Source organism: Rhinolophus sinicus, chromosome 17 (genome assembly GCF_057876585.1).
Source record: "Rhinolophus sinicus isolate RSI-liver-muscle chromosome 17, RSI-T2T, whole genome shotgun sequence".
Taxonomy (NCBI): Eukaryota; Metazoa; Chordata; class Mammalia; order Chiroptera; family Rhinolophidae; genus Rhinolophus; species Rhinolophus sinicus.
The window spans coordinates 48,522,680-48,544,131 of NC_142517.1; the positions used below are offsets into that span (position 1 = coordinate 48,522,680).

At 56.3% G+C, this 21,452-nt stretch overlaps 1 protein-coding gene across 2 annotated transcripts; it reads left to right on the forward strand.

Moving 5' to 3' along the window:
• Positions 1–370: 370 nt before the first annotated feature.
• Positions 371–20,191, forward strand: EPHB3 (EPH receptor B3). Of its 2 annotated transcripts, XM_019735891.3 has the most exons (16): positions 371–918; positions 9,303–9,367; positions 10,681–11,353; positions 13,666–13,821; positions 14,612–14,962; positions 15,136–15,260; positions 15,440–15,599; positions 15,678–15,786; positions 16,124–16,176; positions 17,183–17,305; positions 17,445–17,692; positions 18,155–18,370; positions 18,482–18,631; positions 18,723–18,916; positions 19,035–19,190; positions 19,291–20,191. In XM_019735891.3, exons 1-16 carry the CDS (start codon positions 807–809, stop codon positions 19,397–19,399), a joined length of 3,000 nt encoding a protein of 999 aa, XP_019591450.1. In that variant the 5' UTR covers positions 371–806; the 3' UTR covers positions 19,400–20,191. The 2 variants fall into 2 exon arrangements, with proteins under 2 accessions (XP_019591450.1, XP_019591449.2); XM_019735890.3 differs by having other exon boundaries at positions 388–918; positions 18,155–18,631; positions 19,291–19,533.
• The last annotated feature ends 1,261 nt before the right edge of the window (positions 20,192–21,452 follow it).

The following is a 21,452-nucleotide window of genomic DNA, read 5'->3' on the forward strand; positions in this document are numbered from 1 at the left end:
CATGTACGGGCCACACGGGGGCGCGCCTGGCTCGTTGTATCTGGATGGCAGCTCCTTGGACTCAGGTTGTTACTAATCGCCAATGGGAGACAAGAGGCGGGGTTCTCCCTCTGATGGACAGTATTGCTCCGCCCAATCTAATTCATCTTTTCTTTGGTCCCACCCACTCCAGGCCTCGGAGACCCCGAGGATGGGCCTGATAGAGGCGCCGCCAACTAAACTCCCGCAGAGTGCTCTCGGGGCTGAACCTGCGCTCCTGAAGGTCTGTGAGTGGGCGACCGGTGGCTAGGGGCGGGGCCGCAGCGTTGACAGGCAGGCGGCCGGTTCCGCCCCTCTCTCCCAGAGCGGTCGCGCCAGCGCTGGGGACAGCAGAAGTGAGTACGTGAGCGGCGCAGCAAGATCCCTCCTCGGACCCCGGACGGCGCGCGCACCCCGACCCCCGGATCAGAGTCGGGCCCGCGGCGGACCGCCGGATTACTGTACACCCCGAACTACGACCACTTGCGCCCTCTCGCTCCGGCCCGCCTTCCCCGAGTCCCCTGGCTCTGAGCTCTCTCGCGCCTGGGATCCTCCTGGACCGGTCCGTCCAGATTCCCGCGGGACCGACTTGCCAGCATCGCCCGCTCGGGGCGCCGCCTCGATCCCGCAGCCACCCGCCTGCATTGCACCCCCTCCTTGCCAGGATCTCCTGGGACCGTGCGCAAGCCTTCCTCCGAGCCCGACGAGTGGACCCTCCCCGGGGAGTCCGCAGCCCCGCCGGCGCGCCTCGGCGCGGCCGGGCTCGGCTCCTGGAGCCCGCCCCAGCCATGGCCCGAGCCCACCCGCCTCCGCCACCGCCGCCGCCGGGGCTTCTGCCGCTGCTCCCTCCGCTGCTGCTGCTGCCGCTGCTACTGCCCGCCGGCTGCCGGGCGCTAGAAGGTGAGCGGCGTCGGGGAGCGAGTCCAAGGGTTAAGGTGCCCCGGTCGCCCGAGCGGCGGCCGGAGAGGGCCAGCGGTATGGGTACAATTCGGGCTGAGCGCAAGTCGGAGGAGGGTCCCCCACCTTCGCCCGCTCCAGGAGCCGGAGGATGGGGCGCCAAGGACACCTCCCGAGCCGCCTCGGAGGCCGGGACTGGCTCCGAGGCCGGCGGTCCACGGGTTACGAGATCGCGGGCAGCTGGACTCGGGTTGAGAGTCTCCGAGAGTCGTGGCCCTGTGGTGAGCTTTTGTGGGAGTGCTGCGCGGAGAAATCCGGCCCTCCGCACCTCCCAGAGGCGAGGAAGTGTGGGAGACCCCAGGCAAGGCGAGGGCTCTGAGCTGCTGCGGAGTTGTGGCGGGTGGGGGTGCGAAGCGGGACTCCCCAGTTTGGGGGGCGGCGATGGTTAGGAACCCGTTGGAGTTAACTGTGAGGGTGTGAGTGCGTGAACCCCGCTTTGTCAGGGGATGGCTGCGGGGGTGGAGAGGCGGGGGCCTGTTATTGTTTATGGTTTACCAGTGCGCCAACGGCACACGAGGTTGTGTGTGCACGGGTGTTGCACACTGCTCTGCGGATCCCCCTCCACCTTCTAGCAGGACACCCCCGTGTGCTCAGATGCCACTGAACCCCTGAGGTGGGGAGGTTTGCCCCAGGTAGCAAGCAGCTCGATGCCTTACCATTAGCTAGTGGGAAAAGGCCGGGCTTCTCAATAGGTTCTGTGAAACCTGTCAAGACTGCTGCTGAGGGGGTAGCTCCAACTTCCAAAGGACGGTACTTGGATGAACAGCCCAAGTGATGGTTGTCCCTTGTGGGAGAGCTCACATACATGTCACTCAACACAAGCCTGAGGGGAACAGCGGCACTGACACTGGTCACAAACAATAGACACACACACACACACAAATTTTAAAAAAAATTTTGAGCCATTACATGAGGGAAGAAAAATCTGTAATGTGGAGGGAAGAACACACAGAAATTTGGGGGAAATTAGAGTACAGGCAGTACTTATTTTTGGCATCTTGAACAGATCTAGTCACTCTCTTAGTTTAGGAACAAAAACATGGGTTCTGTATAACTTAGTTTGTTCATATGTTCACATTGGGTAAACTTAAAGGTTGGAAGGAAAAAAGAACACAGTTCCAAGAGAAAGGCATCTTCGGGTGCTTTCTAATTTTCTCCAGGGGAAAAAATCAGAGCCCCCATCCCTTTTATCTCTGAGCCCACTAGTGCTGACAGACCGATTCACACGGTTGGACACATGCAAATCCAGACAGACACACTGAGGTCGCGCCCACACTTGCGCACACTCACCCACATGTGTGTGATAGGATCGCTGGCGTGAGAAACCAATGTGGGGCTTTGTTGTTGATTGCCTCAAGGGTGTGAGCCAGGGAGCTTGTTGGAGTTCCCAGGTTTGTGTAGCCCAGGAGAGGCGACACAGGCACACACGCTTATGGGGCTATGTGTGTCAGGCCCCAGGGCCCTTGTTGTGGGGTGGGGTGGGTGCTAGTGCTGAGAATGGGGTGGGGGTGTGGTTTGGGTCAGGTGAGAAAGATCTACCTGAGGAGGCTCCCCTGCTCCATCCTTCTCCGCTTTTCCTCCCTTTCGTCTCCTCTTCACCCCTCACAATCTGCTAGACCCTCGGAGGCAGGCCCTACCTGGGAGCATCCAGGCCTCCAGGCCAAGTTGCTGAGGAACTGAGTAGAAGGCAGAGACCTGATGCGCTCCGGCCTCTACCCTATCCCTCTCTTCCCTGCCCAGCTGTGAAGTGGGAGCTAGCGCTGCTCCCTGGCTGAGAGGCCAGGCCAGTGTGAGGTGCCCCTAGGAAGCAGCAGTATCCCCCAAGTGTGGCTGTCCCCAGTTCCTTTTGTCAACCTCAGACTTTAGGGTCTTCGGTTTCTGTGTGTGCAAATGAAAGAAAAAAGAGAGATGCCTCAGGGAGCTGATACCTGCCCTGATGGGACCCCTACCCACCCTGCTGTTGTCTCTCACTGTGAGATGGGATTGGGTAGTACCCACCTCCTAGGGCTGTTGTGAGGACTGAATCCTTAATGTGTGTAAAGTGCTTAGTTGCCCTTGTTATTTAAGTATTAGCTGTTATTATTGTTATTATCCTAGGGTTTGCTCCTTGGGGAGCATCAGAAGTGAAAATTCATGTTTGTGCCCTTAACCCAGCTAGAGGGCAATTATAGGAAAGAATGATGGCGGGGTGGGGGAGGAAGGTTGGTCTGGAGAGGGAGAAGTTGTCCCTCTCCCCCCCCCCCATCCCTTCAGCTCTGGGAGGGGAGGGAAGGGAAGGGATGGGATGGGAAGAGAGCTGTCCCTGACTCCCGCCTGTCCCCCACCCCTATTCTGGAGCTGGAAGGATGGGATGGGTACACTTGAAGGTCCTGGGCTGTGAGCAGAGGGAAGGCACTGAAGATCTTTTCCATGCCTCAAGCTTTGCAGACAGGGGATCTAGCCTCCTTGCGCCAGTCTTCCATTTGGCTTTACTAGGATATGGTTTGCCCTTGGTCTAGGGCAGACTTTGGCTGTCTACACGGGGTGCGGGGTCATTATATTCAGGTTCAGGGTCCCTGAGCTGAGGGTGCTGCCTCTCGTGGACACACTCATTAGATGCTATCTAGCACCCAATTGCTCCTCCCTCCCTGCATACTTGGGGTTCACCAAAGCTCTGTATCCAGGGATCTCATCAGTTTTCCACGAGGATGGAACCATGGTCCTTGCTTGTCCTTCCTGGTTGAAGAAACACCCCTTGCCTCCCCCTGATGGGATTACCCCTTCCCCCAAATTGTCCTCGGATTTCCCGACAGACACAGGGAAACAAGGCCACCTTGTTGCTCACTCTCCTTTTGAGTAATACTCCCCAGCACCCCCCTCCTCCAGGCCAAGCTCATTCTCCCTTTCAAAACCAAGAACGGGTGTGCGAGTGGAGACCAGTAGGTGAGCAGACCAGGAATGGCGTGTGGAATGAGAAAGGCAGTTTGGACCACAGGGCCCTTATACCTGAGATAGAATGGGGAGGTCCCTGCTGGGAACAGACTCTTGAGGAAAGAGAAACAGTTATGAGATTGTAGCTGAGTTGTGGCTGCAGTGGAACCGGTCCCTGAGGGAAAGAGGCAGTGTGTGAATCCATCTCTTTCTCAGGCAGCAGCAATAGTGACCGCTGTGTAGGTGGTAGCTGAGAGGGGAGAACGCCTGGGATTTCTGTGGCTGGCTTACTTATTTGAGTTGCCTCTGGTGCCCCTCTCCCTCCGTCCCTGTTTATCATGAGCTGGCACTTCAGAGCTGCTGCTGAGGGACGACAGCAGGTATTTGGGGGATCCAGTTTGCTTGTCATCGTCACTGCCTTTCCTTGAGCCAGAACTGCTGTGCTGCTTGCCACTGTGGCCTCAGCGGCAGCAAGCTAAAGCCGAAGCTGCCATGGGCAAGGCCTCCACCACCCGGCCTTACACTAATTAAACAGCATGAAGAGGCTGAATCACCAGCCCTGCATAGTTTGAAAATTGTAGCCCTGCCTGTTGTGCTGAGTCAAACTGGTTTGTCGGGATTGGGCAGCTGGACTGGAGGGGAGTGGTGGTGGTGGGGAGCCTGGGTACAGCTGGGCACCTGATGGGGTGGGAGAGGCCCTTTGCCCCAAGGGCTGGCTCTGGCACTGGGTCTCCTACTACGTTCTGTCCCCCCACTCCCGGCCAGACCCACTGTGGCCTGGATCCCTGGGAAGGGCTCACATGAGGGCTAGCTGTCCAGCCGTCCTTCTGGCTGGCTGGCAGGGCCAGGACTGGGGTGGGGGGCATAGATGAGCACTGAGGCATCCGGGCTCCCTGCCCTGTGCGTCTTCCTCCCTTCTCCTCCCTCTCAGGTTTATTTAATTAACAAGCCCCATGATCTGAGGGGAAGAATGAAAAACAAAATGTGTTCTCTGTTCTGAGATGCTTCCCTACCCGCCTCCCAGACTTGAGAGCCTGGGACCTTGGCAGGCGGGTGGGTGGGGGATGTGGCCCTGCGTGAGTTAGTCTCCTCCAGGTCAATGGCAGCGTCCCCCCCAAGAAACCTTGCTGCTTAGGCTGACCATCCTGAGTGTGCAGACTGGTACACGTGTGTACGTACACCAACACATGGGAGGAGTGGGATGAGAGAAGACGGGACAGATCCCTCCAGTTGGTTGGCTGAGGAGAGACCCAATGTGTTGGGGGGCGTGCAACTCAGAGACAGCATGCAGTCCTTCCTCTCTTTGCAGATGGTGCTCCATGGTGTGCCTTCTTGCCCAGCTCATAGCCCCTCTGACTCCTGCCCCTGCATGCTCTGCTGGCCCAGCCCTGGAGCATGACCTTTCCAGCCACCTCCAAGTCCCTAGGCTGGAATTTGGGGTGGAGGCATCTCGCGTCCGTTTCTAGACTATTTTGGTTCCCTGGTTCTTACTGACACCGCTGTTCCCAGGATTGGTTGCTGTGGGGTCTGGCAGGTAGCAGGCTCTCAGCTGGTGCCTCTGCACCAGAGTGGCCCAATGAGGCCCCCAGACACAGGTGCTCCTCATGTTGGGCCCCCCACTTACGTGTGGAAGTGTTGCCCGAAGTTCCTGGAATCAGATCTCTTCATGATGCCACACCCTCCCCAAGGGCTCAGGGGCCCTTGGGATAGTGCCATTGTTCTGGCAGAGAAGTGGCCTGCTGCTTAGGCAGGGGCTATACCTACAGAGGCTGCACCCATCCACACCCAGAATCATCTTCATGCCCTCTGTGACAGCTCCTGCCTACGCCAGGGTCACAGGAAGCAGGTCTGGGGCTTGCTCCTTCCCTGCACCTCGGGCCAAGACTGCCCCAGTACCTCTGCCCTCTCTTAACTCTTCCTTCACCCCACATGAAGCCTCATCACATAGAAAGAGCATGCTTGCAGTGAGTGTGTGTGTGTGTGTGTGTGTGTGTTGTGTATGCATGAAGGATGAACCTCTGAGGCTCCACACAAACTCTAGCTGTTCACACTTACGCTGTGTCTGTGTGCTCCTGTGGCAGGTTTCAGTGCAAATGGGCACGTGTGTGTGCAGCTGATGTGGTTTTGTGTGACTTTGTAAGAGCATCCTCACCAAGTCTGCACAGGAAAACTGGTGTTTGTGTTTGCACTTGACTACACTCAAGACGTGTGACTGGCAGTAGTGTGTGCAGTGGGTGTGTAAGGTGAACATACTGTGGGGTGCATGTGCCCTCTGTGTCTGCCTGTGTCCCAGGAAATCTGCATGTATGGACTGTAAGAGTGAGTCTTGGCCTAAGGCAAGCCAAATCTGTGTGTAGGAAAGATTCACTGTGTATGAATGTCTAAAGAAGACTAATCTGTTTGTACCATATGCATCCATGTGTCTGAGAAAGACAGACCATAGCTGTGTGTGAAGCTGTGTGTGTGTGTTTGCAGGCGGCTGTGGCTTTGTGTGTTTTTGTCCACCATATGGGTTGACTTGTCACTCTTCGGCCCCAGTGGTGGGGAATGAGCCCAGCCACTGAGAACTGGGTGAAATGTGTGCATCTGTATGTTTGTGCACAAATGAGGGCCACACAGCTGCTGCCACGTGGCTGTTCTCCGTTGCTCAGTGGAAACCTGAAAGGGGTGTTGCTTCACCTCTTAGTACGAAGGCCCTGTCCTAGAATGCCCCCAGGCCTGATATCCACTTTCCTGCTCACATTGGGGGGACTGTTGGGGTTCTCTGTCTGACTGAGCCCTGTGTCTGGGAGTGGCAGCTGCTCTAGTCTCCCTCCAGCAGCCACAGGATGGGACAGAGGAGGGTAGGGGTGCAGTCAGCAGTTGGGGAGCTTGGAGATTGCTCACTCACTTTTCTTTTGTGCTTATCCCCTGTACCTCCTATCCTTTACCCCAACCCCCGCATGAATGCACACACACACCATATCAGAAAAGGTGGGCTCTGTTGGGTTGGGTCTCTCTCTCCCAATGCCATAGACAGATGAGTTCTGGGACTGCCCCCCACCCCCAGGTCCTTCCTGAGGCTGGAACACAGGAACCTCAGGGTCTTCCTCTTGCTAAGGGAGCAGGCCCCTCCTCTCCCCCAGAGAGCAAGCCCCCTTCTCATCAGGGAGACCGGAGCCCTTCCTCAGGCACACATGACTCGAAATCCAAGTCCTCTCCTCATTAATGGGAAAAATGTGCCGAGATTGAGCGATGGCCAAGGCTGAGCGATGGCCAAGGGCCGATCCCCTCCCTCCCTCTCTCGCTCCCCAGAAATTAAACAGAAATGAAGAGCCTCCCCCTCCCTCCTGCCCACCTCCCGCCTCCCACCTCCCCACCGTCCCCTCCCTCCGCTCCCTCCGCTCAGAGCCAGCGCTGGGCTTGTTTTAAACTGTGGAGGAATCTGGCTGGAGGGGGGAGGGGGCTGAATATTTGGGTTTAAACAGTTCCAGATGGGTTTGGCACAGGCTGAGCAGAAGGAAGTGAGGGAGAGGGAGGAGGGAGGCAGCCGAGGGAGCGGTGGGAGCCTTGCCTGCTCGGGCGGGCTGGCTGGTGGCGGGCAGCGGGCAGACAAGCGGGCGGACTGGCTGGCTGGCTGGGGGCGGGGTGCGTTTGGCTGGGCTCATCCCAGGGACAGGACTCCTCTGGGCGGCTGGCTGGGGAAGAGGCCACTTGGCAACCTCCATCTCTGTCTCTGTCTCCTTGGGCCTCCTTGTCTCTCCATCTCACTGTCTTTTGTAGTCCGCCGCCAGCCATCCCGGCTGTCTGGTCCTAGCCAGCCGCCTCTGCACACCCCTCCTGCTCAGTGCCGCCCACCAGCCACCTCTACAAGGCCCCTGCTCCGGCTGCCCGCCTGTCTCTAGGCCCCTGCTTCTGCCCATCTCCTCTTCCCTCCCATCCCTCCTGCAGAATGTCTGTGTCTGTCTGTCTGTCTGCCAGAGGGGCCTGTCAGGCCACCGACAAGGCTGGGAGAGCTCACCCTGCAGCCTGCCCTCCCGGGACCAGCCCTGCTTGCCAGGAGGGAGAGGAGGGAGCCTCACTCTCTGAAGTGACTGGTTGCTGCCTGGCTGCCCCCATTGCCTCACATAAGGACGAGGGGCCACAATGGCTTCATCCACCACCCTTAGCTCAGACTGCAGAAAACCAGCGACCGCCACAAGCCTAGAGCCTTGGGTTTGGGTGCCCTCATCTTGCCCCACTGTTAATGTAGAGGCCTCCAGAAGTTCTGGGGTAACTGTACCCCATTCTAACTCAGAGGTGAGGGGAGAACTGCTGGTTGCCCTGTCTTTCAGGCTATAAGAAAGGAGTTGGCACTTCTTTCCTCTCTTTCCTGCTCCTAGATCTGATCTTGCTCACACTGTCGGAGAGCAGAGTTGTCCAGTTAGAATCCAGAACTGGGTTCCCTGGGGAGCAAGTCTATGTCAGAAACATTAATGGGCTCCTCCTGTGACCAAGCAAAGAGAAACAGATAGGAAACCGCAACTCAGGAAAGGATTGGTGCTGTGACAAAGCCCTTGGCCCTGGATGCACAGAAGAAGGCATAGGGGTTAGGAAGGCTTCTTGGAGGAGGTGACAGCTGGGTTGTGACTTAAAGGATACAGCTTTCCAGGCTTTCTCTGTTCTCCTTTTACAGAAAGGCATATTGCAGTCAGAGTGTCCTTGTTTAAGGGGTTACTTGTGGTGTCAGTTAGACCTGAATTTGAGCCACCTTTCAACACTTCATTCCAAGTCCTACCAGTTCTACCGTAGGCCATATAATTACTTTATCTGGGCTTCAGTTTTCTCATCTGTAAAAGGGGTACACCAACATTACCTTTATCTGAGGATTGTGGAAAGAAGTACACTGGCTCTTGGGAAGCTGGCTGGGTCTTGGTGGCCTTCACCTCACCCTCAAAGAGCACTCCTGCCCCATCCCCCTGAGGTGGGAGGCTGGGTGGGAGTGGGCTCTGGCAGTAATTGCCCTCCCCTTCCCCGAGTGTGTGTGTGGAACTGGGCCTTTGTATTGAGAATAGAGTCAGGGGAGGCCTGGGAAGCAGGGTCTGAAGCACACAGCCCTTTGTTCCTGGATAAAGGCCGCTGGCCCCTTTGTGTGGAGATTAGCAGAGCCTGTAGGTGTGTGAATCAGCGGCCCCTCCATCATTAACCCAGGCCTGGGGTCAGCAGCAGACACCCACTCTCAGCTGGCTTGACCTGACATCTCTGGGGCTGTGAAGGCTCTGGCCATGGCTTCAGAGCCTTTTCCGGGGTAGGGGAGCTGAGGGTTTGGAGGACTTGGGGGTGAGGTGGCGTGGTGCCCAGTGGGAGTCAGTCTCTGGTGTCCTGCATTTTCCTGGGTGACTTCTTTCTTCCCATCCTTAGCTTAGCCCCTGACCTTTTTTCTTCTGTTGCTCCCCCAGAGACCCTCATGGACACAAAATGGGTGACATCTGAGTTGGGATGGACATCTCATCCAGAAAGTGGGGTAAGACTTCCTCACCGTCTCTCCTGAGTGTTGATTGCCATTTGCACCTCCAGCATCCATCGCCCTCTGCTCATCGGGGCTGCAGGACGGCTGCCTCTCCCTTTGCCTGTCAGCTTCATCTCCTGCAGCATTCTTATCCTTTTCACCTATCACCTGCCTCCTTTGCCTGATGGCCCATCTCTGTGGGTGTTTTTCTCTCACTTTCAGCCTGCCTGTGTCCCCCCTCCCACGTAAGCCGTCTTTGTTCCATTCTCCCTCTGCCCACCCCTCCCCCTGTCTTTAGCCTATTCCTATCCTTCTCCTGCCTGACAGCCCTGTGTATGTCTGCCCCAACTATCTCCCTCCTTCCTGGGTCCTTGGGAAGAGCACTGGCTTGGGAGCAAGGAAACCTTGGTTCCAGAGCCGTCACTTGCTCTGTAACCTTGAGCAAGGCAGTTTATCTTTCTGAGCCTCCATTTTTTGACTATTAAATTCCTGTAGTCTTGACGTCTCAAAAAAAAAAAAAAATCTAATTAACCTCCCTAGATGGCGTCCACAACTGCACTAAGCTCTGGAACACTGGGGTCGAATGAAACTACAATTCTTCAGTCACCAGGCCTGACTGTGTGACCTTGGGCAAGTCTCTGCCTTTGTGAGCCCTGGCTTCCTTTTCTCTGGTGTGGGGATCACAGATGCACCTTGTCAAAGGGTTATTGCAAAGGATAAATGTGATAGACAATATTTATTGAATGCTTGCTCTACATAAGGCACAGTTACAAGCCCATTACATGTATTAAACTGATTTAATTCCTTACAGCCTCATTTACTTCCAATCAGCCCTTTTATACAGACAATGAAACTAAGGCACAGAGATAATAAATATTAGAGCTGATATTTATATAGCTGTTCTAAGTGCCCTGTTCTAAGTGCTGTATTCATTTGAAGTCATTTATTCCTTGTACATCTTTGTTCTTGCCATGGTACAGATGGGGAAATGGAGGCAGAGGGAGGTTAAGTGAGTTACCTATATTTACACAGCAACCGGAGAACTGGGATTGGAACGCACAGAGTCTGTGTGTTCAGCCACTACACCACAGAAGCTTCTGTACCGCCTTTCCCCGAACATAAGACCAGGTCTTACACTAATTTGTGCTCCAAAAAAACACATTAGGGCTTATGTGGCGGGGAGGTCCTCCTGAGAAGTCATGGGAGGGCTTATTTTCCGGTTAGATCCTACTTTTGGAGAAATACGGTATGAAGTAAATATGGTGGATCTGGGCGTGTGGTAAGTGTTGGTGCTCACTCCTTGTCTTCTTCACTCGGTCCGCGTACAGTGGGAAGAGGTGAGTGGCTACGATGAGGCCATGAACCCCATCCGCACGTACCAGGTGTGTAACGTGCACGAGTCCAGCCAGAACAACTGGCTCCGCACGGGCTTCATCTGGCGGCGAGATGTGCAGCGGGTCTACGTGGAGCTCAAGTTCACCGTGCGTGACTGCAACAGTATCCCCAACATCCCCGGCTCCTGCAAGGAGACCTTCAACCTCTTCTACTATGAGGCTGACAGCGACGTGGCCTCGGCCTCCTCCCCCTTCTGGATGGAGAACCCCTACGTGAAGGTGGACACCATTGCGCCCGATGAGAGCTTCTCGAAGCTTGATAGTGGCCGTGTCAACACCAAGGTGCGCAGCTTCGGGCCACTGTCCAAGGCCGGCTTCTACTTGGCCTTCCAGGACCAGGGCGCCTGCATGTCACTCATCTCCGTGCGTGCCTTCTACAAGAAGTGTGCATCCACCACCGCAGGCTTCGCCCTCTTCCCAGAGACCCTTACTGGGGCCGAGCCCACCTCCCTGGTCATTGCCCCTGGCACCTGCATCGCTAATGCTGTAGAGGTATCGGTGCCACTCAAGCTCTACTGCAACGGTGACGGGGAGTGGATGGTGCCTGTGGGTGCCTGTACCTGTGCCACCGGCCATGAGCCAGCTGCCAAGGAGTCCCAGTGCCGACGTGAGTGGGGACTGGCCTGGGGTTGGGGGGCAGAGGGAGGGAAGGGCTCTGGCTACAACCACCTACTGTCCTTACCCACTGCTTCCTACCTACCAGACAAGGTAGTCTGGCATCAGGTCTGGGGCAGAGGGGAGGAAAGGGAAAAAGGGTATCAGGTGCAGAGAATGTGGTGCAAGGAGGGAGATGAGAGAAAATGAGGAGAGATACCAGGATAATAAGAGAAAAAAAATGAAACTAAAGAGAGAGGAAGAGAGACATGGAGAACCCTTGACGGAGGCCCATGGAGAACCTGGTCAGAGACTCAGGAGGCGGCAAAGATGCCTGCCTGCCCCGCCCCAAGTATATGCGTCGCCCTAGAAGTATAGCTGTGGGGACAGAGGACTTGGGCACGGCGTGCTTGGCCCTTTCACCTTGGGGTCTCGTCTGCTTGAAGGGCAGTATTAATGCCCAGTGGACAGGGGCCCAGTTCCTGAGATCTGAGTCCTGCCTCTGCCTCTTAGAACCTGTGAGACCTTGGACAAGTCACTTAATTCTTGACCTTCGGTTTCCTCGTGTGCAGAATGGGATCAATGATTATTCCTTCGTAGAGCTGTTATGGGGCTTACGCGTATAGATGCTTGTGCTGGGGACAGGTCAGAACAGTGCCTGGCACGTGGTGAGCACAAAGACTGTGAGTTTAGCCACGACTCTCAGGAGCCCTCGGATGCATGCGGCTCAGGGATTATTGGGTCCTTATTTCCTACATGAGGAGGTTAGGTTAGGAGGCTTGTCTCTGGTGGCTTGCCAAGACTCCTGAGACCTTACAATGTACTAGACTTTGCTCATTTGAGCCTTACCACAACACTTGTAGGGTCGATGCCAGTTATGTCCCCTATTTTGCCACTAAGGAAACTGAGTCTCAGAGCAGTTCTGCACTCCAGGCCTTATAGCTGGGATTGTGGGAACCGGGACTAAAGCCTTGGCTGGTGCTCTACCGTGCAAGACGAGGTACTCAGGGCCTCCCCCCATGTTCTCCCGGGCATTTGAAGCCTGCAGCTTTGAGGGGTGGGAGCTAGCTCTTAGCAAAGCCCTAGGTATGAGGGGCCTGGTGTTGGGTGTTGTCCTGAGAAGGTGAATAGCGCCTTGCTCAGCTCCTCTCCACTTCTCTATGGGAACCTGCCCCTAGACCTCCTCTTCCTAACTGGAGAAAGGGGGTGGGGGTGATGAGCCTGACAGCCTGAAGAGGGGCTAACACTCTGCAGGTCCCTGGCAGGAAATGCATGCAGGTTCCCATAGCAACCAGGCTGGCCTGGCCTCTGCCCCCTCCCCCCACTGGCTCAAAAGAGCTTGGATGGAATATCACCTTAGCAAGGGGAGATTAAACCTCAGGAAAGGGCATATCCCCAACTCTGGGCATTCCACACTCCGGATTGCCTCCCCAGAGGTAGTCATAGATGGATAGGTTGACCACACACTTTACTGTGTCCAGGACATTCCTGGTTTATACCCATTGTCCTAACATGGTTATTCCTAGTGTCCCCTTCCACTTTCAAAATATTCCAGTTTGAATAATAAGTTATATGGCCATCATAGATCTGGAGAACTACAGAGCCCAGGTCCAGGGGCCCGAGTAGCTGGCAGGAGAGATAGAGGAGAAGGGATATTCAGGCATTGAGCTCTAGGCTCTCTTTAAAGCCTAGGGTTCCCCTCTTGGATGCTTTGAGGCCTCTGAACTCCAGGTGACCCCAGCTTTCCTGCCTGCTGTCTTTCTCTCCTTTTCTCACCCCTCCTCACCCCCTAGTCCTGCCCAAGGGCAGAAAGGAGCCACTGCCCTGCTCCTGGTGGGTAGGGAGAGAGATTGACTGTGAAACTCAGAGGCCCCACCTTTATCTTGTTTTGGGGTGTCCTTGAAGGTGCTCAAAAATGGTTTTCCTCAAGCTTCAGGAAGGGGTGGGGAACCCAGAAGAGTGCAGGGTGCTGCCAGCTGCTAGTGGCCTCTTCACATCCCCCCGCCTCTTCCTCCCAACTCTCTTCCCTGCCTCGACAAGCCCGGGCTGTCCAAAAGTTATGGGGCTGACGTCTTAGTCCTTGAGGCCCGGGTGGGGGTGGGGGGGGCAGGGTCTGGGAGGAATCCGCTGACATGGGGTTTCCATGGGGCAAAAGGGCCTTTTGTAGCTGCAGCTGTAGTTAGGCAATATCATCATGGCCCCCACAGTCTTGGAGGTGGCGGGGCCAAGACCTGTGCTGGGGACGGGCCAGATTCTCACGGCAGTGTGGAGGATTGGAGTCTGCAGGGAAGGGAGGTGAGCACATCATCCTCTTTTCCTCCACAGCCTGCCCCCCTAGGAGCTACAAGGCGAAACAGGGAGAGGGGCCCTGCCTGCCCTGCCCCGCCAACAGCCGCACCACCTCGCCAGCCGCCAGCATCTGCACCTGCCACAGTAACTTCTACCGCGCAGATTCGGATTCTGCAGACAGTGCCTGTACCAGTGAGTGAATGCGTGTCCTCGCACGCTCCTCCTCCAGGCCTTGTCTCTCTGGGTTGGCCTGGGAGGGCCTAAACAGTCACTATGAATAGCTCCATTTTCCAGACGGGGAAACTGAGGCTCAGCAGGTTAGATGTTAACATGTCACAGCTAGGAAGTGACTGGCTGTAAGCCAGAATCCACGTCAGCTGGCTCGGTCCTTCTACCAACATTTAATAAGCACCTACTAGCTCCCAGTTGAGTATCATAACTGGCTGGGGACTTCTAGTCCATCTTCCTCTGCATAGAACTGCTGCTCTCTTGGGACAACTCTAAGCACAGAGGGGGCCTCACATCCCTGGGGCAGCCTGACGTCCTGCTTTCTTCCTGCTCTGGCCTTTGGTGTGCCAGGCATTATGCCAGGCACCAGGGATATGGAGGAGAATAAGATACAGTCACTGTCCTAACGGAGCTTGCAACCTGGTGGGAGAAACAGATATGAAAACAGATAATCACCATATAATGTGCTAAGTGCTGGTCTGGAGGGATGCCCAGGAATTGTGTCATGGGAGTGCAGAGGATGGGGAACAGATGAATCAAGGAAGGCTTCCAAGAGGAGGTGACATCTCAAGTTGAGTCATGAAGGCCAAACAGGAATCTGCCCAATGAAGAGGTGTAGGAAAGACACTCTGTTTATTAAAGCAGAGGCGCAGGCAAGGAGGTAGGAAGCAGCTTGGAATGTGCAGGAACTCTGGGCAGAAGGGTGGTCCTAGGACCCCCAGCTCACTGCCCTTTTTCTGCACGTTTCCCACAGCTGTGCCATCTCCACCCCGGGGTGTGATCTCCAATGTGAATGAGACCTCACTGATCCTCGAGTGGAGTGAGCCCCGGGACCTGGGTGGCCGGGACGACCTCCTATACAACGTCATCTGCAAGAAGTGCCGCGGGGGCCCTGGGGCCGGGGGCGCCTCAGCCTGCTCACGCTGTGATGACAACGTGGAGTTTGTGCCTCGCCAGCTGGGCCTGACGGAGCGCCGTGTCCACATCAGCCATCTGCTGGCCCACACGCGCTACACCTTTGAGGTGCAGGCAGTCAACGGTGTCTCTGGCAAGAGCCCTCTGCCCCCCCGCTATGCGGCTGTGAATATCACCACCAACCAGGCTGGTGAGGAGGGCACTCAGGAGGGTAGGGTCTGGGTCATCTTCCCCCACACACAGCTGAGGTTGCCCAGGGCCTAGCAACAGACCACTGAGGGGCCCATGGGAACTAGGTCCTTGGGATGGGTGCCAGGGCCCAAGGAGCCTGTGGTGAGCCCCCCACCCCCGATCTTCCCCTAGCCCCGTCCGAAGTGCCTACACTCCACCTGCACAGCAGCTCAGGCAGCAGCCTGACACTGTCCTGGGCACCCCCAGAGCGGCCCAATGGCGTCATCCTGGACTACGAGATGAAGTACTTTGAGAAGGTCAGAGCCTCAAGGGTCAGGAGGAGGCCTTGGGACAAGAAGATCACCCCAAGATAGTATCAGGGCCCCTTGGGAGTAAGGCCTCGGGGCCTGCGAGGGCCACAGGGTGGGCCTGGGGTGGGCAGGGCTGGATTGGCCTCAGAGCCCACTGAGACGCCTCCTTCCTCCTGGTGTTACAGAGTGAGGGCATCGCCTCCACAGTGACCAGCCAGAAGAACTCCGTGCAGCTGGACGGCCTGCGGCCTGATGCCCGCTATGTGGTCCAAGTTCGCGCCCGCACGGTAGCTGGCTATGGGCAATACAGCCACCCAGCTGAGTTTGAGACCACAAGCGAGAGAGGTACATGCGCCCCTACCCCATCCCTGCCCCGACCCATACCTCTGTCCTCCCGCTCACCAGTGTCCTCTCTGTCTCCAGGCTCCGGTGCCCAGCAGCTCCAGGAGCAGCTGCCCCTCATTGTGGGTTCTGCCACGGCTGGGCTTGTCTTTGTGGTGGCTGTTGTGGTTATTGCTGTCGTCTGTCTCAGGTACTCCCAGGCCCACTGGAGCTTCCCTTTAGGACCCTCATGCCACATAAGTGACCCATCACCCATGTCACACCCAGAGCCGCCTTCCTGGGCCCAGTCTCTCCTTGCTGGAAAGGCCCTCCAGGCCGTGCCCACCACCACCAAATCTACCGGCAGAGTAGACCAAGTTCACTGAGACTCTTGCCCAGGGACCCAGTGGCTGCTATAATCACTGGCTGTGCGACCAGGCTCTGGGCCGGTCCCTATGCACTCTGCCCCTCCTGTGCTCCCAAGGGTCCCCAGAACGAAGGGAGCTGTGGGACTTGTCTCAGGACTCCCTTTCCCCTCCCCCTTCCAGGAAGCAGCGACATGGCTCTGATTCAGAGTATACGGAGAAGCTGCAGCAATACAGTGAGTTGAGTTTGTCTCCTCATCCTGGCCTCCCTAAGCTCCATTGGTCCCCGCAGGGCTTGGAGACGCCCCCTCCTGCCTCCAATCAGTGTCATTTCCTGAGCCCCTACCTCACTCCTGCCGGTCTCAGAGATGAATGAGATGTGACCCCTGTCCTCCAAGGCAGTGAGTCCTGTGAGAAAGACAAGATGCATACACACAGGAAACAATGAGAGAACAATTAAGTGTTAAGCCGGGTGTTCCTGTTATAAAGGGCAATAAGAGTTCAGAGAAGAGGAAGCCTTCCTGGAGGAGGTGGCCTTGGACTGAGCTGAGCCAGACGGGATGAGCAGGGTTTAGAGAGGCGGAGGAGAGCGTTCCTGGCTAGAGGAGCCTCTAGATGGTAGTGGGTGGGGTGGGGAGAGTGCCCAACTATGGGGGCAGTGAGAAGACTGGTTTGACAACTGTTGGGGAGCAAGGCTAGGTAGTTGCGGCCAGTCCTTGGAGGGTCGTGAAAGGCAGGCAGAGGAGTTGGGACTTGACTCCACCGTAGGTAATGCGAAAGGCTCTCAAGCTGGGGAGGAATACAATGAAAGTATTGTTTTAGGAAGACAGGTATGTGGGTAGATTGGTGTGAAACGTCCAGAGGTAGAGAGCCCAGCTGGGAGACTATTGCAATAGTTTGAGTGTTGAAGGCCAGGACAAGGTCAGGAGCAGTGGGAATGAGGGGAGGGGCGAATCTGAGAAAGGTTTTGACCTGATGAAAGATGAGGGTGAAAGAAGAATCCTGGGTGTCTTTTATGGTCACTAGTTCTCATGGAGAGGGTGGTGGTAGGGCAGGGGGGAGTTATGGCTTCAACAGAGAGGAATATAAGACTGGCTTAGCAAGAAGATCACAACCTCTGCTCCCATCAGGGGTGACAGCCTGAGGGTGACAGCCCGAGGGTGCCAGCCGATGAGTTCCCTCACCGTGTCCAGCCTGAAGAGCTGTACCCCTTTCATGCCCACCTTTTGTTTCTTCCTCTAGTTGCTCCTGGAATGAAGGTTTATATCGACCCTTTTACCTATGAGGACCCTAATGAGGCTGTGCGGGAGTTTGCCAAGGAGATCGACGTATCCTGTGTCAAGATTGAGGAGGTGATTGGAGCTGGTGAGTCCCCAGAGGCACAGTGGGTGTGAGAGGGTAGGGAAGGGTGGGGGAGGAGGTTGTTACCCCAAGGGAGGGCTGATAGACTGAGTACAGGAAGGATCCCAGAAATAGCTCACCCCCTGTGTCCTGTGCCCTGCAGGGGAATTTGGGGAAGTGTGCCGGGGTCGGCTGAAACAACCCGGCCGCCGGGAGGTGTTTGTGGCCATCAAGACACTGAAGGTGGGTTACACCGAGAGACAGCGGCGGGACTTCCTAAGTGAGGCCTCCATCATGGGTCAGTTTGACCATCCCAACATCATCCGGCTGGAGGGCGTGGTCACCAAAAGTCGACCCGTCATGATCCTTACGGAGTTCATGGAGAACTGTGCTCTGGATTCCTTCCTCCGGGTAAGAGCCAGCCCCTTGCTCTTCCTCTGTCACAGAGAGCTGGGTTGGGCAAACCACCCCCTCCCACAAATCACACAGACTTTATTCAAGTCTATGAATAATTGTTGAGGTGGCATGGTGCAGGGAAATGGTAGGGCCTTCAGAGCCAGAGAGACCGGGGTTTTCATTCTGACTGCCCCTACTGCCTGTGTGACCTCAGGTTTTGCTTAACCTCTCTGAGTTTCAGCTGCCTTGGTTGTAAAATGTGAGTGGTAAGAACTGTTTGATCCTCGTGGGGATCAGCTGAGATATTGTATAAGATGCCTGCCACACAGTAGGGCAGCTTCCTCACTTTCAGTGCCCTTTGGACATGGTTGCAGGGGTAGGCAAAGCATGGTCTTGGAGGACGTGGGAGGGTGGGCAGGCAGGCCCTTGGCCGGGAGGGAGGTGATGGGCCCGCCTGAGCCTGCTTGTTGCCTCCAGCTCAACGATGGACAGTTCACGGTCATCCAGCTGGTGGGCATGTTGCGGGGCATTGCTGCCGGGATGAAGTATCTGTCTGAGATGAACTACGTGCACCGTGACCTGGCCGCCCGCAATATCCTGGTCAACAGCAACCTGGTCTGCAAAGTCTCGGACTTTGGCCTCTCCCGCTTCCTGGAGGACGATCCCTCTGATCCCACCTACACCAGCTCCCTGGTACAGGAAGCAGCTGGGAGGGAGACTGGGGGCGGGGCCAAGCAGGCCGGGGATCGGGGCTGGGGACCAGCCCCGAGTCATAGGGTGAAGGGCGTGTGCCCCCCCCACCAGGGCGGGAAGATCCCCATCCGCTGGACTGCCCCAGAGGCCATAGCCTATCGGAAGTTCACCTCTGCTAGTGACGTCTGGAGCTATGGAATCGTCATGTGGGAGGTCATGAGCTATGGAGAGCGACCCTACTGGGACATGAGCAACCAGGACGTGAGTGGGGCCAGCCAGAGCGCTTGGTGGGTGAGAGCTGGCTGGCGAGCGGAGTGGTGGCTCACTCCAGGCTTCCCTGCCCTCGGTCCAGGTCATCAATGCCGTGGAGCAGGATTACCGGCTGCCCCCACCCATGGACTGCCCCACAGCTCTGCACCAGCTCATGCTGGACTGCTGGGTGCGGGACCGGAACCTCAGGCCCAAATTCTCCCAGATTGTCAACACCTTGGACAAGCTCATCCGCAACGCTGCCAGCCTCAAGGTCATTGCCAGCGCCCAATCTGGGTCAGTACCTCTGCTTCTGCTCCCACCCTGGTCTCGAGCCAGCAGCCCTATCCCTGCTTCCCCTGCCAGGTCCCTCTTCTCCCTGCAGCATGTCACCAGGTCCTTCTTCTCCCCACAGCATGTCACAGCCCCTCCTGGACCGTACAGTCCCAGATTACACAACCTTCACGACAGTTGGTGATTGGCTGGATGCCATCAAGATGGGGCGGTACAAGGAGAGCTTCGTCAGTGCGGGCTTTGCATCCTTTGACCTGGTGGCCCAGATGACCGCAGAGTGAGTGTGCCTCAGATTTGGAGGGGCAGGGAGGTCTGAGCTGGGCCCGGAGTGGTGGGCAGGAGGGGAGAGACTGACCCTGCCCTTGGTCCATCTGCAGAGACCTTCTCCGGATTGGAGTCACCTTGGCTGGCCACCAGAAGAAGATCCTCAGTAGTATCCAGGACATGCGGCTGCAGATGAACCAGACGCTGCCCGTGCAGGTCTGACACCCGACTCCCACCGGGTGGGTGGCCCCCAAGGACTACGCAGGGACTCTGACCAGCCAGCTGGACTATTGGACTTTTGGATGCCTGGCCATAGGCTGTGGCCCAGAAGATGAAAGTTTGGGGAGGGTCCAAGCTGGGACTTCTCCTCCAGGCCTGTGCTCCCTCCCCATAAAGTGTGCCCCAAACCTCTTCATATTGAAGATGGATTAGGAGAGGGGGTAATGACCCCTCCTCAAGCCCCTCAGGGGCCCAGGCCTTTCTGCTCTCCAGTGGGGGATCCCCACCACCTCAGACTTGGCTATTCTTTAGTGCTGGAGGTCCTGGCACGGTCAAGTGGGGGATAAGCCTGGGTTCCATAGGGCCCAGCCCTGGTGGGGGTCTGGCCCCCCAGGTAGGCAGAGAGCAGTCCCTCCCTCAGGAACTGGAGGAAGGGACTCCAGAAATGGAGAAATGTGACACCCCCCATCCCAAAGCCAGCTGGCATCTCCAGTTTGCACAGGGACTTGTTCTGGGGGTTGAGGGCCCTGCCCCAACCCCGCCCGTGGTGCTGTCATAAAAGGGCAGGCAGGGGCAGGCTAAGGAACAGCCCTTGCCCCCCAGAGACTGACTCTCAGAGCCAGAAATCAGATGTGTGTGAGAGCGTGTTTGCGTGCGTGTGTGTGTGTGTGTGTATGTGTGTGAGTGTATACGCACTGGCCTGCACAGAAAGTGTGGGTGAGCGTGTAGAAGCTTGGCCCTGTGCCCTGCAGTGGGGCCAGATGGGCCGTCCGTGGAATAAAGGCAATAAGATGATTCTCTTGCCCCTTTTCATTGCACCTCCAAAGGCAGGATTGCCTGGTGCCCTCAAGTTCACAATCCCTGGCTGCCAGCCTTTCAGAATTCCGTGGAGTCACTGGGAGACCAGATCAGGCCTATCCAGGCTCAACTTCCGCTTTGTGCTAAGGCCTCAGTGCATGTAACTAACTTCTTGGCAGTGAGGTGATGACAGCAGAGCCCATACCACCCCAGAGCTGCTTCCTCCCAAGGCCCAGCGTTCCTGGGGGTGGGGGTGGGGGCAGACACTTGAGTCTGGATGGTGTTTTACAGATAGAAACTTTTCACATCCATTGTCTCTGAGGAGCTGAGGGTAGAGGGCGGCTAGTCAGCTCCCACGGTCATATGACCAAAGACAAAGGGGACTAGAGCCCACTGGTGTATAAACGCAGAAGATACTCCTTTCAGCAAACATCAGCCCAGAAGTGTGGCTACTTCCTGAGCACCTACTGTACTCCAGGAACTAGGCTAAAATGCTCCATTTATACAGATCTTATTTAATCTCACAACAACCCAGCCAGGGAAGGAAGTATTTTTATCTCCTTTTTAAAGAGGAGGAAGGGGAGGTTAAGTAACTTGTCCAAAGTCACTGATCCAGTAAGGGATGCACTGGGGTTCCCACTCAAAGACTACCTGAACACTTGAAAGGTTCAGAGGATAAATAGTAAGAACCAGGGAGAAGGTTAGGAAAACAGCTTCTGGAAATGTCAAAGGGGAAAACGCTGGGAGGTGGGGGTAGGGCACTCAGAGACCCCTTGGAGGTAGAAACAGTGGTGGGGTGAGGTGGCAGGTGCAGTCATTTTCCCAGTGTCAGGAGGGGCCCTTGGGCAGTAAACTCTTTGCGTGGTATGGAACAGTGTCATGCGGGGTCTCTGGTCCTGCTCCCTGCATAAGACCACAGTATATGGCTAGGCCAAAAAGGAACACCCACAGAGCCATGGAGAGGGGGTTCATACTGCTATATCCTCGCTGGCGGCTGGGTTGGAGACACGAAGCAGGAGCCACACGATCCACAATCTGCCATCTACTTCTCTGTCAACCGACCCCACTTGCTAACTGCAATCCGCACTTGCTAGCTTAGCCACTGGCAGTTATATCAGTGGCTAATGGCTAACTGGTTACAGCTGACGGCCAACTAGTCACAGCTGATGGCCATCTACTACCCGAGCCAGCACCTTTCCATGTGAGGTCGAGAGCCTGGAAACTGCTCTCTGGGACTCTGTCCCCACAAACAGGTTCC

Bases quoted from the DNA above. Each gene is read 5' to 3' on its own strand.
- EPHB3 (XM_019735890.3), top strand. From the start codon at position 807: ATGGCCCGAGCCCACCCGCCTCCGCCACCGCCGCCGCCGGGGCTTCTG. The intron at 11,354-13,665 runs GTGAGTGGGGAC...TTTCCTCCACAG, and splicing joins CAAGGAGTCCCAGTGCCGAC to CCTGCCCCCCTAGGAGCTAC. The intron at 16,177-17,182 runs GTGAGTTGAGTT...TTCTTCCTCTAG, and splicing joins GGAGAAGCTGCAGCAATACA to TTGCTCCTGGAATGAAGGTT.